The 21,313-nt window shown below is 33.3% G+C and overlaps 1 protein-coding gene across 3 annotated transcripts in view; it reads right to left on the reverse strand.

The window, feature by feature from the left end:
* Window positions 1-20,727, reverse strand: part of LOC148944769 (uncharacterized) — a 402,967-nt gene extending 382,240 nt beyond the window's left edge. For all 3 annotated transcript variants that reach the window (XM_089100060.1, XM_089100059.1, XM_089100061.1), the window contains exon 1: window positions 20,282-20,727. In XM_089100060.1, the coding sequence (XP_088956186.1) occupies window positions 20,282-20,629 (348 nt within the window). In that variant the 5' untranslated portion in view covers window positions 20,630-20,727. The remainder of the gene's footprint in view (window positions 1-20,281) is intronic.
* Between the last annotated feature and the right edge of the window lie 586 nt (window positions 20,728-21,313).

Raw genomic sequence — 21,313 nt, forward strand, 5'->3', positions numbered from 1 at the left:
CCGATCCCCCCACCCAACCCCGCAGGAACCCCCCGGTCCTCAAATGGTCTATAGGCTCCCCAAGGGGCCGTGGTTTACCTTGTAACTTTTACATTCTCTTGATTTTCAAAGTTCCGTTTGAAGGACTCTGTTGTTTTTTTTCTTTACATGGTGTTCGTTCGAAAAAGCGAGAATTTCTGTTAAATAAATAATTCTTATATTTTTTCTGTTCAATTGAAGGCGAGGATTTCTGTTAAATAAATAATTGTTATACCTTTTAAAATGACTTTACGGGGTTTGAGGGGGCTCTATTGTTTTAAGCCGTTTTTATTTTTTCTTTACATGGTGTTCGTTCAAAAAGCGAGGATATTCCGTGTGATTTTTTTTGGGGGTAGTTTAATGAATTAATTAGTTACCGAGAGTTCAATGACTCCCCCCCCCCCCCCTCAATGACTTCCAGGGGTTTTATGAATCCTCCTCACAATGAATTCAGATGGTTTTAGGACTCATCCCCCTAGCCATAACTCCATTCAACCTTGAGCGAAGATATAAAAGTTTGATGAAGTATTTTTCTGCTTAACAACCACATTAATAACTTCCAAGATGATAGCTTTTCGTACATAACTTAAAATGTCAAAATATGCTTACAGTTCTAGCAATTGCGCTCTGTGATTGGTCAGAGAGACGATGTGACTTTCCCACTGGTATTCTATGACCGGTTATTGACACTACCTAATCTATTGCATGTATTAAATCAGTATTTTTTACACAGTGGAATTATAAACACATAAGTCATATCTTTAAAAAAAAGTGAAGATGGAGCATTTTAATAGAGTGTGTTTACATAACAAGGTTATTGTAGCATTGAATGCTGACAAAGAGACGCATTTAAACTTTGAAACAAGTACAGGTGGTAGCACTATTGGAAATGTATGCATGCATTGTCATGACAGTAAGGAATTAAATTTCTTTGGAATACCCAAAAAATTCAACTCTTATGTTGGTGGTTATGCGAGATTGAGATCTCCAGAGATGATTGCACTCAAAGAGAATGCCAACATAAAAATAATCATTGATGATAGAGGACAACTCCTTGCTACTGTTGTAGGTAACACATTACCTACTGATACATCCAATCGTCACCTTTCGGGTATTAGCATTCAACGGAAGATCAATAAAAGAAAGGCCTACTCTTCTACTAATATCGTAAACCATATCTTGTTTACGTGCCGAAACTGTTACCTGTGTAAAAATAATGTGATAATAGACAGTGAAATTGCCAGAAAAATAAAAAGGGCATTGTCAGAAAATATCACGATGGAATATAAAGATGAATCGATGAAAAATAAAAGCACCAGCAAAGCGTTACTGCCATTGATCAAACAGTCATTGAACCAAATAATACCAAAGACGAAAAGCATATTGAGCCTGTTGATGAGACACCATTAAAAATTGTGTATGACTCAAAATGGAATAATGATTATTCTAATGATTACGAACTAAGAAAAGACAATAGCTATAATATCAAGAGAGAACATGGTGAACTATTTTATGGAACAGATTAAAAATGTCCAAAGTTAATCATTGATATTAATAATGTATCGTAATATATTTTTTGTATTAATATTCTACATAGCATTATTTCATTAAAAATATATTATGCATTACATTGTTATGTGTTCATTATTTTTAGAGTAAGCTAGCATATCAAACGTTTAGAATGTCTAATAAAATTTCGGAGATGTAAGAAAAGGAATTTGCATACATCTATTGTCAGACACATGGGAACAAATTCTTTCTTGAATTCGCCTCCTGGATAAAAAAAAAAGACATTTCATTCTAGGGTTTTCAGACCTAGTTGTTTAGATTTTCGTGCGTGCTCGACTCCTGGGGTTTATTATTTTAGAATTTAACTTTAGTTGTTTATGGTTTTATGTGCCTGAAATCTTGAATTAGAATTTTTAATTAGCTGTTTAGGTTTTCAAACATAGTTTTTTAGATGTTCATGGGTGTTGGGTTCCTGGAGGGTTTTATGACTCCTCCTCTCAATGAATTCAGATGGTTTTAGGACTCGTCCTCCTAGCCATAACTCCATTCAACCTTGAGCGAGGATATAAAAGTTTGATGAAGTATTTTTCTACTTAAAAACTACATTAATAACTTTCAAGATGATAGGACAGTATGACACAGAATTTATCAGTTGCCGAGAGTTCAATGACTCCTCCCCGCAATGACTTCCAAGGGTTTTATGACTCCTCCCCACAATGAATTCAGATGGTTTTAAGACTCATCTCACTAGTCATAACTCCGTTCAACCTTGAGCGAAGGTATAATAGTTTGATGAAGTATTTCTCTACTTAACAACTACATTAATAGCCTCCAAGATGATAGGACTGTATGACACCGAATTTATCAGTTTGAAAAAATCATCTTGCGGTGTTATATTCGAATGTGCTTTTTTATTATTGTCTATGGATCTCGAAGAAATCGACTGTTATCATTGGTTAGTGAACTATAATCTCTTTAGGTATGATAAAAGCTTGTGGACTACTACAGTACGTTTTATAAACAGACTGGGATTCTATGATAGAGTGATTACACCACTTAATAATACTGTTCAGGAACTGAGAAATGTCCAGCAGGAAGTCAGTGAAATTTGCAGCTTTTTCGGAGTTGAAGCACTCTACGTAAAGGGCAATGTACCTACAGATAAAGTTTTAATTCAAAAGTGTGACTCTAGGATTCCACTTTTCAATCTAGAAGAGTTTAAGTGTCCTAAATTTGAGGGGGGCTATCACCGTCCTGAAGACGAGGTTAGGTTCTTCGCACAGTGGATACCTAAGAACATACCTGATCATGATAAATCCATAAGACATGTTAACAACTATTATATATAACAGAACAATTATTTGTGTATTATTAATAGTGAAATAAAATTAATAAACGTACTTAACCATTTGTTGTTGTTTTTTTTTCTTTCTCAAAAAAAAAAATATTTTACATCATTTCATAAGAAAATATATTTAAAATTAGATCACAATTTTTCCCTATAATAGTTCTAATTTAATCAAGTAAAAAAATACATAATGAAGTCACCACTAGGATACACAATGCAGAAACTTCATTTAAGAAACTATGAAAAAAATTGTAAGTAAGTAAGTAACAAATTCTTTCTTGAAATTACCTCTTGGATACACAATACAGAAATTTTTATTAAAGAAATTATGAAAAAGTTGTAAGTAAGTAGCAAATTCTTTCTTGAATTCACCTGCTGGATAAACAAAGACATTTCGTTCAAGAAACTATGAGAAAATTCTAAGTAAGTAACAAACTCTTTATTGTTTACATGACTTAGATACACGATGTAGAAATTTAATTCAAGAAATTATGAAAAAATCGCAAGTAAGTAACTTTTTTTCTCTTTATCACAAACAATTTTCACTTAGCTAAATGATGTAGAAATTTAATTCAAGAAATTATTAAAAAATTCTCAGTAAGTAACAATTTCTTTCTTGAAGTCAACTCTTGTATACGCAATACGGAAATTTCATTCAAGAAATTATGAAAATATATGTAAGTAAGTAACAAACTCTTTATTGATTTCACCTCTTGAATATAAATTACAGATACTTCACTCAAGAAATTATGAAAAAATAGCAAGTAAGTAACTTTTTTTTTCTCTTTATCACAAGCAATTTTCACTTAGCTACGTGAAGTAGAAATTTCATTCAAGAAATTATTAAAAAATTCACAATAAGTAACAATTTCTTTCTTGAAGCCAACTCTTGGATACACAATTTCATTCAATAAATTATGAAGGAATTGTAACTAAGTATCAAATTCGTTCCTGAATTCTATGTTGGATTGGATATACAGTACAGATACTTCATTCAAGAAATTATGAAAAAATCGCAAGTAAGTAACTTATTTTTTTCTCTTTATCACAAACAATTTTCACTTAGCTACATGATGTAGAAATTTAATTCAAGAAATTATTAAAAAATTTCTCAGTAAGAAACAATTTCTTTCTTGAAGTCAACTCTTGGATACACAATTTCATTCAAGAAATTATGAAAAAATTGTAACTAAGTAGCAAATTCGTTCGTGAATTCACACGTTGGATTAACAAAAATACATTTCGTTCAAGAAATTATGACAAAATTCTAAGTAAGTAACAAACTCTTTAATGTTTTCACGAGTTAGATATACGATGTAGAAATTAAATTCAAGAAATTATGAAAAAAAATTCTCAGTAAGTAACAATTTCTTTCTTGAAGTCAACTCTTGGATACGCAATACGGAAATTTCATTCAAGAAATTATGAAAATATTTGTAAGTAAGTAACAAACTCTTTATTGATTTCATCTCTTGGATATACAGTACAGATACTTCATTCAAGAAATTATGAAAAAATCGCAAGTAAGTAACTTTTTTTTTTCTCTTTATCACAAACAATTTTCACTTATCTAAATTATGTAGAAATTTAACCCAAGAAATTATAACAAAATTCTCAATAAGTAACAATTTCTTTCTTGAAGTCAACTCTTGGATATACAATTTCATTCAAGAAATTATGAAAAAATTGTAACTAAGTAGCAAATTCTTTCTTGAATTCACATGTTGGATTAACAAAAATACATTTCGTTCAAGAAATTATAACAAAATTCTAAGTAAGTATTGTTACTTAACAAAATTATTGTTTCTTTCTTGAATTCACATGTTGGATTAACAAAAATACATTTCGTTCAAGAAATTATGACAAAATTCTAAGTAAGTATCAAACTCTTTATTGTTTACATGACTTAGATGCACAATGTAGAAATTTAATTCAAGAAATTATGAAAAAATCGCAAGTAAGTAACTTTTTTTCTCTTTATCACAAACAATTTTCACTTAGCTAAATGATGTAGAAATTTCATTCAAGAAATTATTAAAAAATTCTCAGTAAGTAACAGTTTCTTTCTTGAAGTCAACTCTTGGATACGCAATACGTAAATTTCATTCAAGAAATTATGAAATAATTGTAAGTTTGTAACTTTTTTTTTCTCTTTATTACAAACAATTTGCACTTCGCTACATGATGTAGAAATTTAATTCAAGAAATTATTAAAAAATTCTCAGTAAGTAACAATTTCTTTCTTGAAGTCAACTCTTGGATACACAATTTAATTCAAGAAATTATGAAAAAATTGTAAGTAAGTAGGAAATTATGTCTTGAATTCACCTGCTGGATAAACGAAGACATTTCGTTTAAGAAATTATTACAAAATTCTAAGTAAGTAACAAACTCTTTACTCTAAAAAATGGATAGATTAACAAAATCTAAGTGTTAGAGTGATAATATTCTTAATGGCTTGTTAGCTCAGTTGGTTAGAGCGTCATGCTAATAACGCAAAAGTCGAGGGTTCGACCCCCTCACGAGCCATAGTTACGTGCGCGCACGTAACCTCGTCTAAATGAACCTTAAAAAATGAAATAAAGCTATGTCGACTTTGCATGTTGATATAAAATATATCCCTAAAATAACTTATGGAGTTACCATACGAAGGTCAAAACTATGGGTTGTGAGGGGGTCGAACCCTCGACCTTTGCGTTATTAGCATGACGCTCTAACCAACTGAGCTAACAAGCCGTTAAGAATAGTATAACTCTAACACATAGATTTTGTTAATCTATCAATTTTTTAGAGAATAGAGTTTGTTACTTACTTAGAATTTTGTAATTATTTCTTAAACGAAATGTCATTGTTTATCCAGCAGGTGAATTCAAGAAATAATTTCCTTCTTACTTACAATTTTTTCATAATTTCTTGAATTAAATTGTGTATCCAAGAGTTTACTTCAAGAAAGAAATTGTTACTTACTGAGAATTTTTAAATAATTTCTTGAATTAAATTTCTACATCATGTAGCGAAGTGAAAATTGTTTGTGATAAAGAGAAAAAAAGTTACAAACTTACAAATATTTTAATAATTTCTTGAATGAAATTTCCGTATTGCGTATCCAAGAGGTGACTTCAAGAAAGAAACTGTTATTTACTGAGAATTTTTTAATAATTTCTTGAATTAAATTTCTACATCATTTAGCTAAGTGAAAATTGTTTGTGATAAAGAGAAAAAAAAGTAACTTACTTGCGATTTTTTCATAATTTCTTGAATTAAATTTCTAAATTGTGTATCTAAGTCATGTAAACAATAAAGAGTTTGTTACTTACTTGGAATTTTGTCATAATTTCTTGAACGAAATGTATTTTTGTTAATCCAGCATGTGAATTCAAGAAAGAAACAATAAAGAGTTTGTTACTTACTTAGAATTTTCTTATAATTTCTTGAACGAAATTTATTTTTTTTAATCAAACGTGTGAATTCAAGAACGAATTTGCTACTTAGTTACAATTTTTTCATAATTTCTTGAATGAAATTGTATATCCAAGAGTTGACTTCAAGAAAGAAATTGTTACTTACTGAGAATTTTTTAATAATTTCTTGAATTAAATTTCTACATCATGTAGCTAAGTGAAAATTGTTTGTGATAAAGAGAAAAAAAAAGTTACTTACTTGCGATTTTTTCATAATTTCTTGAATGAAGTATCTGTACTGTATATCCAAGAGGTGAAATCAATAAAGAGTTTGTTACTTACTTACAAATATTTTCATAATTTCTTGAATGAAATTTCCGTATTGCGTATCCAAGAGTTGACTTCAAGAAAGAAATTGTTACTTACTGAGAATTTTTTTTCATAATTTCTTGAATTTAATTTCTACATCGTATATCTAACTCGTGAAAACATTATAGAGTTTGTTACTTACTTAGAATTTTATCATAATTTCTGGAACGAAATGTATTTTTGTTAATCCAACGTGTGAATTCAAGAACGAATTTGCTACTTAGTTACAATTTTTTCATAATTTCTTGAATGAAATTGTGTATCCTAGAGTTGACTTCAAGAAAGAAATTGTTACTTACTGATAATTTTTTAATAATTTCTTGAATGAAATTTCTACATCATGTAGCTAAGTGAAAATTGTTTGTGATAAAGAGAAAAAAATAAGTTACTTACTTGCGATTTTTTCATAATTTCTTGAATGAAGTATCTGTACTCTATATCCAATCCAACATGTGAATTCAAGAAAGAATTTGCTACTTAGTTACAATTTTTTCATAATTTCTTGAATGAAATTGTGCATCCAAGAGTTGACTTCAAGAAAGAAATTGTTACCTATTGTGAATTTTTTAATAATTTCTTGAATGAAATTTCTAAATCATGTAGGTAAGTGAAAATTGTTTGTGATAAAGAGAAAAAAAAGTTACTTACTTGCGATTTTTTCATAATTTCTTGAATGAAGTATCTGTACTGTATATCCAAGAGGTGAAATCAATAAAGAGTTTGTTACTTACTTACAAATATTTTCATAATTTCTTGAATGAAATTTTCCGTATTGCGTATCCAAGAGTTGACTTCAAGAAAGAAATTGTTACTTACTGAGAATTTTTTAATAATTTCTTGAATTAAATTTCTACATCATTTAGCTAAGTGAAAATTGTTTGTGATAAAGAGAAAAAAAGTTACTTACTTGCGATTTTTTCAAAATTTCTTGAATTAAATTTCTACATCGTGTATCTAAGTCATGTAAACAATAAAGAGTTTGTTACTTACTTAGAATTTTGTCATAATTTCTTGAACGAAATGTCTTTCCTTATCCAGCAGGTGAATTCAAGAAAGAATTTGCTACTTACTTAAAACTTTTTCATAATTTCTTTAATAAAAATTTCTGTATTGTGTATCAAAGAGGTGATTTCGAGAAAGAATTTGTTACTTACTTACTTACAATTTTTTTCATAGTTTCTTAAATGAAGTTTCTGCATTGTGTATCCAAGAGGTGACTTCAGGATAGAGTTTGTTACTTGCTTACAATAGAACTATTCTAAAGAACAAGGACGGGTTAAGCTTAAAGATATTTATTGCTTAAATGTATTAACAGTTTGTTTTTTTTTTAGAAAGAAAAAAAACAAAAAAAAACAAATGTTTACATTAAAATAGTACTTATTGTTCACTCTTAAACATCCACAAACGATGGTCCCATGATATAGAATAGTTTTTAACATGTCTGATATATTTATCATGATCAAGTATGTTCTTAAGTATCCACTGTGCGAAGAACCTAAACTCGTCTTCAGGACGGGGATAGCCCCCCTCAAATTTAGGACACTTAAACTCTTCTAGATTGAAAAGTGGAATCCTAGAGTCACACTTTTGAATTAAAACTTTATCTGTAGGTACATTGCCCTTTACGTAGTGCTTCAACTCCGAAAAAGCTGCAAATTTCACTGACTTCCTGCTGGATATTTCTCAGTTCCTGAACAGTATTATTTAGTGGTGTAATCACTTTATCATAGAATCCCAATCTGTTTATAAATCGTAATGTAGTAGTCCCCAAGCTTTTATCATACCCATACAGATTATAGTTCACTAACCAATGATAACAGTCGATTTCTTCGAGATCCATAGACATTAATAAAAAAGTACATTCGAGTATAACACCGCAAGATTATTTATTCAAACTGATAAATTCGGTGTCATACAGTCCTATCATCATGGAGGCTATTAATGTAGTTGTTAAGTAGAGAAATACTTCATCAAACTTTTATACCTTAGCTCAAGGTTGAACGGAGTTATGACTAGTGAGATGAGTCTTAAAACCATCTGAATTCATTGCGGGGAGGAGTCATAGAACCATTGGAAGTCATTGCGGGGAGGAGTCATTGAACTCTCGGTAACTGATAAATTCTGTGTCATACTGTCCTATCATCTTGGAAGTTATTAATATAGCTGTTAAGTAGAAAAATACTCCATCAAACTTTTATATCCGCGCTCAAGGTTGAATGGAATTGTGGGTAGGGGGACGAGTCCTAAAATCATCAGATTTCACTCAGAGGAGGAGTAATAAAACCCTCCATGAACCGAACACCCATGAACATCTGAAAAACTATGTCTGAAAACCTAAACAGATAAATAAAAATTCTAATTCAAGATTTCAGGCACATAAAACCATAAAATACTAAAGTTAATTTCTCAAATAATAAACCCCAGGAGTCGAGCACGCACGAAAATCTAAAAAACCTAGGTCTGAAAACCCTAGAATGAAATGTCTTTTTTTTATTTATCCAGGAGGCGAATTCAAGAAAGAATTTGTTCCCATGTGTCTGACAATAGATGTATGCAAAATCCTTTTCTTACATCTCCGACGTTTTATTAGACATTCTAAACGTTTGATATGCTAGCTTACTCTAAAAATAATGAACAGATAACAATGTAATGCATAATATATTTTTAATGAAATAATGCTATGTAGAATATTAATAAAAAAAATTTATTACGATACATTATTAATATCAATGATTAACTTTGGACATTTTGAATCTGTTCCATAAAATATTTCACCATGTTCTCTCTTGATCTTATAGCTATTGTCTTCTCTTAGTTCGTAATCAGTAGAATAATCATTATTCCATTTTGAGTCATACACAATTTTTACTGGTTTCTCATCAACAGGCTCAATATGCTTTTCGTCTTTGGTATTATTTGGTTCAATGACTGTTTGATCAATGGCAGTAACGTTTGCTGGTGCTTTGTTTTTCATCGATTCATCTTTATATTCCATAGTGATATTTTCTGACAATGCCCTTTTTATTTTTCTGGCACTTTCACGGTCTATTATCACATTATTTTTACACAGGTAACAGTTTCCGCACGTAGACAAGATATGGTTTACGTTATTCGTAGAAGAGTAGGCATTTCTTTTATTGATCTTCCGTTGAATGCTAATACCCAAAAGCTGACGATTGGATGTATCAGTAGGTAATGTTTTACCTGCAACAGTAGCAAGGAGTTGTCCTCTATCATCAATGATTATTTTTATGTTGGCATTCTCTTTGAGTGCAATCATCTCTGGAGATCTCAATCTCGCATAACCACCAACATAAGAGTTGAATTTTTTCGGTATTCCAAAGAAATTTAATTCCTTACTGTCATGACAATGCATGCATACATTTCCAATAGTGCTACCATCTGTACTTGTTTCAAAGTTTAAATGCTTCTCTTTGTCAGCATTCAATGCTACAATAACCTTGTTATGTAAACACACTTTATTAAAATGTTCCATCTTCACTTTTTTTTTAAAAGATATGACTTATGTGTTTATCATTCCACTGTGTAAAAAATACTGATTTAATACATGCAATAGATTAGGTAGTGTCAATAACCGGTCATAGCATACCAGTGGGAAAGTCACATCGTGTCTCTGACCAATCACAGCGCGTAATTGCTAGGACTGTAAGAATATTTTGACATTTTAAGTTATGTACAAAAACTATCATCTTGGAAGTTATTAATGTTTTTTTTAAGCAGAAAAATACTTCATGAAACGTGTATATCTTCGCTCAATATTGAATAGTGTTATGGCTAGGGGGGTGAGTCCTAAGACCATCTGAATTCATTGTGAGGAGGAGTCATAAAACCCCTGGAAGTCATTGAGGGGGGGGGAATAATTGAACTCATTGTAACTAATTAATTAATTAAACTTCCCCAAAAAAAAAATCACATGGAATATCCTCTCTTTTTTAACTAACACCGGGTAAATAAGAAATCAAAACGTCCAAAAGCACTAGAGCCCCCTCACACCACTTAACTTAAATCTAAAATTTCTTAAACTTATATATTTAACGTATATCCTAGCCCTCAATTTAACGGGAAAAATTTAAGTATTAATTACTTAACAGAAGTTCTCTCTTTTTTGAACACACACCAGGTAAAGAAAAAAATCACACTGGCTTAAAACAACAGAGTCCTTCAAACGGAACTTTGAAAATCAAGAGAATGTAAAAGTTACAAGGTAAACCACGGCCCCTTTGGGCGCCTAGAGACCCTTTGCGGACCGGGGGGTTCCTGCGGGGGTGGGGGGGGGGATCGGAGCCCTTTGGGGTTGTGGTAAGGGACCTCACGGCTAAACCACGACAAAGCACTACTCTCGTGGAACTCAATTCACATTTAACTCAACCCCCGTGCAACTGAATTCCCCTTGTAACTGAACCCCTGTACAACCGAAACTCCCGTGCAACTGTATCCCCTTTAACTGACCCCTCGTAAAACAACAGCGTCCTTCAAACGGAACTTTGAAAATCAAGAGAATGTAAAAGTTACAAGGTAAACCACGGCCCCTTTGGGAGCCTAGAGAACCTTTGAGGACTGGGGGTTCCTTCGGGGTTGGGGTGGGGGGATCGGAGCCCTTTGGGGTTGTGGTAAGGGACCTCACGGCTAAACCACGACAAAGCACTACTCTCTTGGAACTCAATTCCCATTTAACTCAAGCCCCGTGCAACTGAATCCCCCTTGTAACTGAACCCCTTTATAACCGAAACCCCCGTGCAATAGTATCCCCTTTAACTGAACCCCCGTAAAACAACAGAGTCCTTTAAACGGAACTTTGAAAATCAAGAGAATGTAAAAGTTACAAGGTAAACCCCGGCCCCTTTGGGAGCCTAGAGAACCTTTGAGGACTGGGGGGTTTCTTGGGGGTTGGGGTGGGGGGATCGGAGCCCCTTTGGGGTTGTGGTAAGGGACCTCACGGCTAAACCACGACAAAGCACTACTCTCGTGGAACTCAATTCCCATTTAACTCAACCCCCGTGCAACTGAATCCCCCTTGTAACTGAATCCCTGTATAAGCGAGACCCCCGTGCAACAGTATCCCTGTTAACTGAACCCCCGTAAAACAACAGAGTCCTTCACACGGAACTTTGAAAATCAAGAGAATGTAAAAGTTACACGGTAAACCACGGCCCCTTTGGGGGCCTTGAGAACCTTTGAGGACCGGGGGGTTCCTTCGGGGCTGGGGTGGGGGGATCGGAGCCCTTTGGGGTTGTGGTAAGGGACCTCACGGCTAAACCACGACAAAGCACTACTCTCGTGGAACTCAATTCCCATTTAACTCAACCCCCGTGCAACTGAACCCCCCTTGTAACTGAACCCCGTGTATAACCGAAACCCCCCGTGCAACTGTATCCCCTTTAACTGAACCCTCGTGTAACTCACCCCTCCATGCAACCCCATCCCCCTCAAAACACTTTTCAGCCATTTCTTTTTAAATTGACAATATTTTTCAAACGTTACTTATGTATTATACAGACCACATCGGCGAGGTAAAGCTAGGTCAAGTCACAATGTCATTTTATCGTTACTTTTCAATTAAGCTATTGAATACTTTCTAGCAATGTCTCTTGTAAGCGTCAAATCTATTAAGTATCTGAGCTTATTCTTTGTATTGTTGATGCAAGCATCTCATTCTTTAATTACCCGTGAGGCATTCTTAACCTTCACAATACCTTTACGTAAATATCTTTTCGCAAAAAAAATTCACAAATCTCGTAAACTAAAGAAGTAATTACCCTTTTCAAAAAACATTAGTCCTTCTATTAATGAACCCATGAAACGAAACCAGTCTGATAGCATCACACAATCTCGCTCCTAGTTCCAAAAATGGAATGCATAAAGCGTTCGTAGTAATAGGTTTAAAAACCTATTAGCCAAGTTTAAAAAAAAAAAAAACCTACTAATCAACTTACAGATGAATGACCACGGATTTAACCTAAAAAATATTCAAATCCTAATCACCAATCAAGTTATACTCGTTCCTCTTGGCAGGCAAATGACCCTGGTAACCCAATTACTTGAAAACCTACACACATATCCATGCCTCAGGCGTAGGTTTGCGTGTAGGTTTTCAATGCATTAGGCGCTTACTACTATTGTTCTAGAAAACTTAGCAGGCAGAAGAGAACAGACCGCCAGTAAAGAGAGCGCAAAAGAAAAATCCCTAGACAGTAGATTTCCAGAATTTTTAAGCTTAAAACAGGGGAAAAGAGGCGTTTCCTTGTCGTAAACAGTGCTAACTTGGACATCCCCTTTCAAATAAGAGATCCTAGAAGTTTCAAAAGAGTGAAATGGAAAATCCCAAAAGTATAACTGTTCAATAGTCCCTTTTACCTGACAAATTAACACACACCTATTACAGTAGTGTTGTAGTGGCAATTCCAAGCGTAGTAGAACTAAGTATTCTCTTAAGACTATTTAAACTGTGAAACCACAGAGAAACAGAGAGTTTACTTGTTTAAAATTAAAAAAATATATATATATTTTTCTTGAATGAAAGTGAAGAGAGTCATTAAAACTTAAATGAACACAACCTATTTCGTATTTGCTTTTCCCTCCTCATTCACCATTCTTTATAGTAAAGGTTTATACTGCATTAAACTTTATAGTAAAAGGTCTACAATGTTAGTTTAGTCTCTGGATTAACTCCAGTCGGTACGCTCAAGATAATTAGTCAGGCCAAGGCCTAGGGCACGCTACCAAAGTACAAGACGAAAATTGATGAGCAAGACGAAACAAGACGAAAATTTTAAAAAAGAATTTCTTATTCCACGTATATGACTTTGCTGAAAGCATTTGCTTTCAATAATTTCGTTGCAAAATGTCAATTAAAAACTTAAAAGACAAAAACTGGTCAACATAAACTAAAACAAACAATATCAATACATATAAAAAAAATTAAAAGGACACTAAAAAAGGGGGAAGGACAAATTAACCAAATGAATACAAAAACCTGGATAGCACCACCATCTAATAAAAAAGGAGATAATAGTGAGATATCTTTTTTTTCTTTTTGCTTTTCTTTTTTTTTTGTAACGAAGGGGATAAATGTTTTTCATATCTGAATGTACAGCAGCGAATGAGGAAAAAATACCAATGGTTTCAGAAATAGATCGAGGCGGCCAGAATCAGGATGGGGAGTGACGTTTGGGGAAAATGCTTACGTGCGAGGGTTTGTTATTGCATTTTGTATAAAACGGAGGCGCAACACAACTTTCCTGCGCTCAAGACTTTCCAATCTAGCTTTTCTTAGAAGCAGAGAATATGGCACCTTGCCTTCCCTGAAAATTACTCGCTTGGCTCTTTTTTGGATGTTTTAACTTTTTTTCTGATTCTTCTTGGGAGATACTATCGTTATCCAGGGACTAAACTAACGTTGTAGACCTTTTACTATAAAGTTTCACGCAGTATAAACCTTTACTATAAAGAATGGTGAATGAGTAGGGAAAAGCAAATACGGAATAGGTTGTGTTCATTTAAGTTCTAATGACTCTCTTCACTTTCATTCGAGAAAAAAAAAATATATATATATATATATATATATATATATATATATATATATATATATATATATATATATATATATATATATATATATATATATATATATATATATATATATATATATATATATATATATATATATATATTTATATATATTTTAATTTTATACAAGTAAACTCTCTGTTTCTCTGTGGTTTCACAGTTTAAATAGTCTTAAGAGAATACTTAGTTCTACTACGACGCTTGGAATTGTCACTACAACATTACTGTAAAGGTGTGTGTTAATTTGTCAGGTAAAAGGGACTATTGAACAGTTATACTTTTGGGATTTTCCATTTCACTCTTTTGAAACTTCTAGGATCTCTTATTTGAAAGGGGATGTCCAAGTTAGCACTGTTTACGACAAGGAAACGCCTCTTTCCCCCTGTTTTAAGCTTTAAATTTCTGGAAATCTACTGTCTAGGGATTTTTCTTTTGCGCTCTCTTTACTGGCGGTCTGTTCTCTTCTGCCTGCTAATTTTTCTAGAACAATCTCTAACAGAAGAAAGGCTGCCAATATGGTTACAAGAATTACTATCTATAAAGTAGAGTTCTGAATGCTGAAAGCATTTATAATAGATTTTCTCAAAGCGTTGGGGAAAAAATAGCATAACTAATAGATTTTTTGTTGCATATGTCTTAATCAAATTTTCATTTTTCAGACTTTTGTTTTCTATTAATAATCATCAATCGCCATTTACACTTTTTACTAAAAACTGTTTGATCGAATGCTTTCTGAAATGGGAGAGAGGCTATTATTTCAACCTTGTTTCTCAACATTCAAGTTTTATATTCATGTTACAAGAGATTAATCCCCCCCCCCCTTATCCAAAAAACACATCTTCCCTATTTATGGAAGATTCGAGGGTAGTTATAAAATTTGAGCTTAAAAATACACTTTGTGACACTTCTGGCAAGCTATCACTCCCTCCACCAAACCTGCATAAAGATTCAACGGTAATCCTGGAAAATAACTGATACGCAAGCATATTACGTCATATGTAATTTTATCAAGCTTCAAATGAATTAATTTTGTTAAAAGAAGCTTGAAAGTAAATGCCTCTACTAACTACCTAATTTGTGCGGACTAAGTGCACCATAAGGAGCGAAAGGTCCAACACGTGGAAAGCTCAATTTATAATCCGTCGATAATTCTAAACCGATTCGCAATCTAGAAAATTTAAGTGGATAGCTTTTTCCATCTTTGGGCAGACGTGTTCTCTTACATGCTGGTGTTGATCAGGTAACTTTCTAATTTTCATCGAGGTCGGTCGGAAAAGAAATTATTCATGTGAAATTTCATATTGGCAGGGTGGCTTCAAACAATATGTTATACTAACAATTTAACAATTTAAACACTTTAAGCGTTTTAAGTTATAGGTCTTAGTAACCAATTGCAATTTATAGTCTGTAAAAATTATTTAAGGTTAAAATGAATGGCATAGTTACACTACAAATATATATATATATATATATATATATATATATATATATATATATATATATAGTAAATCATAGGAAGCCCAATAGAGCTGCCTAAGTAAAGAGTGACGTTGGCACAATGTGTTATGTTTTTTTCACAAAGGTACTTCGTAAAGAAGAAATTGTTGCAGAAACTTTGTAAAAGGCTCGTCTGATTGAAAATAGAAGGTTCTAGTGCCCTTTCTAAGAGTCTAGAGTAATTTGAGGGTAACCAGCCACCCTCCTCCACGCCCATTTCCTCAAACACATCCAATTCAAATTTTGAGATAGCCATTATGTTCAGCATGGTTGAAAAACCCAGTGATTTTGTCTTTGAGGATGTTGACCCCCCCCCCTCCAGAGCCATCAGGGCAAGGGCTATAATTTATACTAGTTGCCCATTATTAATAAATAGGGTTTTTATGGCCGGAACGGTCGTATGAACTTCGGATGGCGCTTATTCGATTTGAAATCGGAAGTTCTAGTGGCCTTTCGAAGAGTTAAAAGTGATCGTAGAGCAGCTAGATACCCCCCCCCTCAGGCCCTCTTTTTCTAAAATGTATCCGATCGAAATTTTAAGATAGTCATTGTTCAATATAGTCCAAAGGTCATATAACAATGTTTCCGCAGCTGACAGAACTTCCCCAGAGCCTGGGGGCAATGGTTGTAAGCTATACCCTGAGGGCATATAAGATTTTCGTGGAAGGGATGGTCGTATAAGTATTGGAGTAGGCTCCTTTGATTTGAAATTGAAATTTGCATTTCCGTTTTTAAGAGTCGACAAGGGTAAGAGGGCAACCCCTCACCACACTCTCTTTTCCCAAAATGCGTCTGATCAAGATTTAGAGATAGCCATTTTGATGAAAATAGTCCAAAGATCATATAATAATGCCCCCAGGGTTGATCCAACCCAATAGAGCTTTGGGGCAAGGGTTGAAGTTATGCCCCGGAGGCATATAATCTTTAAAGGAATTAGTAGTCACAGAAACTTCGGATGAGGTTTATTCAATTGGAAATCGGAAGTTTTAGTGCCCTTATTAAGGTTCAAAAGTAATATTAGGGTAACCAGACCCCCTTCCCCTCCCACGTGCCCTCTTTTTTTGCCCAAATGTATCCGGCAAAAGTTTTGAGATAGCCATCTTGTTCAAAATAGTACAGAGTTCAAATACCTATGTTTTGTGGGTAGACAAAATCCCCCACAGAACCCCATGGCAAGGGTTGTAAGTTATGCAAACTGCCCATTGTTAACATGTAAGGATTTTATGGAATAGGTTGTTGTATAAACTTCGGAAGAGGCTCTTTCGATTTGAAATTGGAAGTTTTAGTTCACTTATTAGAGTAAAAATGATCGAAGGGCAACCAGCCACCCTTCTCACCCTTTTCCCACCAAATACTCTTATCAAAATTCTGAGATAGCTATTTTGTTAAAAGTAGTCTGAGGATCAAATAACTAGCTTTGGTTTCCGCGTTTAGTAATTCCTCCAGCCCTCGGGGCAAGAGCTATGAGTTATGCTAGTTGCCCATTATTTGCATTTAAGGTTTTAAGTGTTGTCATATAAACTTTAGAAGGAGCTCATTCGATTTGAAATCAAAAATTCTAGTGCCCTATTAAAAGTCAAAAGTGATTGAAGGTTAACCAGCCCTTCCCCTTAACCCTTTTCTCTCCAAATGCATAAAAGTGATTGGAGGGTATTTCATGGGAGGTAAATTCTAAACTGCATTTAATTAAAACCAATATGCATTTTGAACAGTTTTATTTTTGCAGGGCCACATCTAGGATTTTCTTAGGGGGAGTGGGTATGACTGTTTTTGGGGGAGAAGCTACAAAAATAACTTAACAAAGTGCATCAAAATTCGTATATTTGCATTTTTGTAGCATTTTGACGAGTAAAATTTAGCTTGTTTACGAGTAGAATTTAGCTTTTGGGCGAGAGGGGTGGGGGCTGAATCCCGGTAAACCCTTCATTCTGGATACAGAATTTAGATTTTTATTCGGCAAGAAATCCATTTTCTTCATTTTGCTTTCGCTTTGCAATCACTTAAAATATATATTGCTTTCAGTAAAGCGTGAATGGCACTCGTACTATAATTGGGATACAAGGGTTATGACTTAGTAATTTCTGTTCGTCTTGAGTTTGAGTTGAATATCAGGTAATTTTTTGGGTAAATTATAAGTTCATTATTGCTTCTGTTTTTTAATTAAGTCTGATATCTGTTTCTTTTAACTTTAGTATCTGTCTTTTAATACCTGTTTTTTTTTTATAATATAACTGAGATACAAGGGGGACGACTTCCAAGTTCATATATCTAGTAATTTCTGTCCGTTTTGAGCTTGAGATAAATATCAGTTTTATTTTTGATACATTATAAATTCATTAAAGGTTTCATTTTTAAGTCTAATATCTGTTTCTTTTAACTTCTAGTTCGTTGTTCATTATAATTTCTGGTAGTTTTTTTTTTTTTTGCTCTGCTGAAGACAGCTTCACTCTTCACTTTTGTTTAAAAAATTTTTTATTTAATTCTTCATGAAAAGTCCAAGAGCATCTACAAGGGAGGGTACAGGAAAACTTCCTCCCCCTCCAATGGACGACAAAATCCACGAAAAATGTACAATTTTTGTAACCCTTGGGACAAAACTTGAGGTTTTCTTTTGCGAAAAGACCTCATTTTGAAATTAGTACCGCTTCTCTATTCCTCCCCATGCTTAAGTTTTTGTTGGTTTTTCCCCCTTAGAAAAATTGCTGCTGGTGCCCTTGGAGAACTTTACACGTCTCAGACAAAAACTTTTTACTAGATTCTAGGGATGCATCGCCAGTGTGGCACACATTTGGTTCAATACACCTCACGAAAGAGTTCCCTCACACGGAAAATTTTAACGAATAAACCACTGCTGGAATGTAATATATAGTCATTATCAATTTTCTTAATACATCAAAAGAACAATAGTTATATGTATCTATATTTGTTTATCTGTAAATTTTTTCTCGAAAACGCCGCTATAATTTCTTTTTTATAGTTAGCATGGTACCATTTTCCAGTTTGATAAACGGGTTAGATAGATCACGATATTCGTGACCTATCTATTATAACGAATTTTTCTTTTGGGAAAACTTGTTTAGGACATTAATTTTAGAAAAACATTTTCATATGAGTGACGTCACAAATACTTGGAATAGTTATAATAAAATTTGCTGGAGATGGGTGTTTTGCGAAATACTTTAAAAGTAAATTAAAATTTTTGTAGTTTGAATCCCCTCTTGTATCAAAATTTTTCTCCGCTTACAGGAATTTACCAAGCGAAACTAGGCCCCCTGGTATTCACTAATAAAGATGACATACCTGCTATCTTATATTACAAGAACAAAAAAAAAAAAAAAAAAAAAAAAAAATTAGTATCGGTTTTGGGGCGAAATTTTAGTTTTGTATTCCTGTCGATAGCTTTGACTAACCCTCTTAGGTGGTTTGAAAGAATGTTGACCTAGCTAAATCCCACAACATTCTATAATTGTATGGTTTCTCCTCCTTATGAGCAATTTCCAAGAGTGGAATCTGACTCGGTTAAGGCGTTTAAAGTAACCCGTCTTCCCCTCGTTCTGACATAAATTTCCCCACGAAAATCAGGTGGCAAACTTTTGTTCTATCAGGTCAAAGCAGGAGAGCAAGAGAATTAATTATAAATTACAAACCGTAAATTTTGTCTAAAACCTGGACTGCAGCAAGTATTTGTTATTTCGTTCTTAGACACGTAAAACAATACACTAGTCCTATCTATGTCAGTATTTTTTCATGACAGAAACAATTTCGTATCTTCTTTAGATTAAATAAAAAAGTTATTTCAACTGAAAGTAAGGAGCAACATTAAAAATTAAAACGAACAGAGATTATTACTTATATGAGGGGGGGGGGGTTGTCCGCTCCTCAACACCCGGCTCTTCACGCTAAAGTTTTGCGGCACTTTAGCGTATTTAGCGTATATAATCTTTTAGCTCATCATTTTTTTCGACAATATGGCTCTTTTTTCTGTCAATTTTTGAGGCTAAAATCCAATTAATAACTAAAAAACAGGTTAAGCCCATTAAAGTTTATAAATCAAGTCTTGATGACCACTTAGAAAACTGAACATGTTTAAGAAAGATGAAACTAAAAAATGTTCAAGAATATGTAATAATTATCTGGTAAACAATCGTTTTCCACACTTTTACATCTCCCTATAAAATTTAGAAGAGTAGCCTACCCTCTTCAAAAATTGCTTATGAAAACACTAACTTATCCACTGCTGTTAACCATGAGGAACAATCAAAATATAAAACTTTCTATTTTTAAGAGCCCCTTGCTCAGGGAGGTTAATTGCAGAATGGTTTCCCCTAGATATTTTTTTAGCCAAGATTTTGGATTTTCACCAATAACTTTTTTCGATAATTTTATTGAAAAATACCAGTTTTGGGATTTTCATTGCAAAAGTCAGAAAATGATCAAACTTCCTCACTTTGATGTTGGAAAGTGGGTTATGCCATTTCTCACGTTTTCCCCGGCCCTTGCTTTAGCGCATCTAACTGAGCTTTGGCACAGCTTTTTGAAAAAAAGTACTTACTTTGTAGTCTATCCTAGAATAATCAGCTATAACTACAGGTATATCCAGCCTATTTCCAAGTGGTTCAGCCAATGGAAGATGTTCTGATGAGAAAAGTAAAAATATATCAGGCTGGTGCACTTCCATACCCTTACAAATCATATTCACCGCGTCAGTGTTGTTTTTAGGAAGACTTAGAAAGTCGGCACTTATTAATCTGATGTTTGTCTCATCTGTAACAATTGCAGTTGTTACCTTGTTATAAGTTTTAACCATATTTTGGTAATTATCATCGGAGAATGCAGCTAATATTCGGAGATTTCCATCACTAACTTTCAGCCATACAGAGAAGAAAAGAACCCACAGCATATCTAGTATTTTAATTTTTATTGGCAGTATTCCAATTTCTGGGGTACTCTATCATTCTCAAAATAATCTAAACTTCCATCATTTTCACATATCTTGGAGGTTCGATAACACTTTACAGGCGGTTTCCTAGTATCAACTGCTTTCGTGTAAAACTGAAAGGAACCGAAAGCAATTACTTCTATGTCTCCATCAAAGAAAGAAAGCAGCGCAAGTTTCGAGATGGTTACTGAGAGCGTTTTCAACATCAGTATGTTTAAACACCCGAAATTTGTAATTTTGGAATATGTGAAGTATTTGTCCTCTTTTTTGCTTCCATTGAAATCTAAGCAAAATCCATCAAGCTAGAAACGGAAGATGTTTGCAGAATAATTTTGGAGTTATATGGATGTATATGAGCTATAAAGGAAAGAAAACATTAATTTGAAATGAAACTAGTGAAAACTAAAATATGAAATATGCCAAATGATAACAATCATGCAATGACCTTAAGAAGACAAGTAATCTCAATCAAATCAGTCCACACCATTTAGCACATGAAAGAAAAATTTTTTAGAGGTTTCAAGTTCTTATTTACAAAAATATGCAATTTTAAATATTTTTCCAAGAAGGAATTTTAAGAATATGTGTCTTTGTTCCAGAGGCGATCGTTCGAGAAAATTGAGAAACAGCTTCAAACAGAAATTA

This window comes from Artemia sp. Qi Xiang Cuo, chromosome 14, assembly GCF_049724085.1.
Source record: "Artemia sp. Qi Xiang Cuo chromosome 14, ASM4972408v1, whole genome shotgun sequence".
Classification (NCBI taxonomy): domain Eukaryota; kingdom Metazoa; phylum Arthropoda; class Branchiopoda; order Anostraca; family Artemiidae; genus Artemia; species Artemia sp. Qi Xiang Cuo.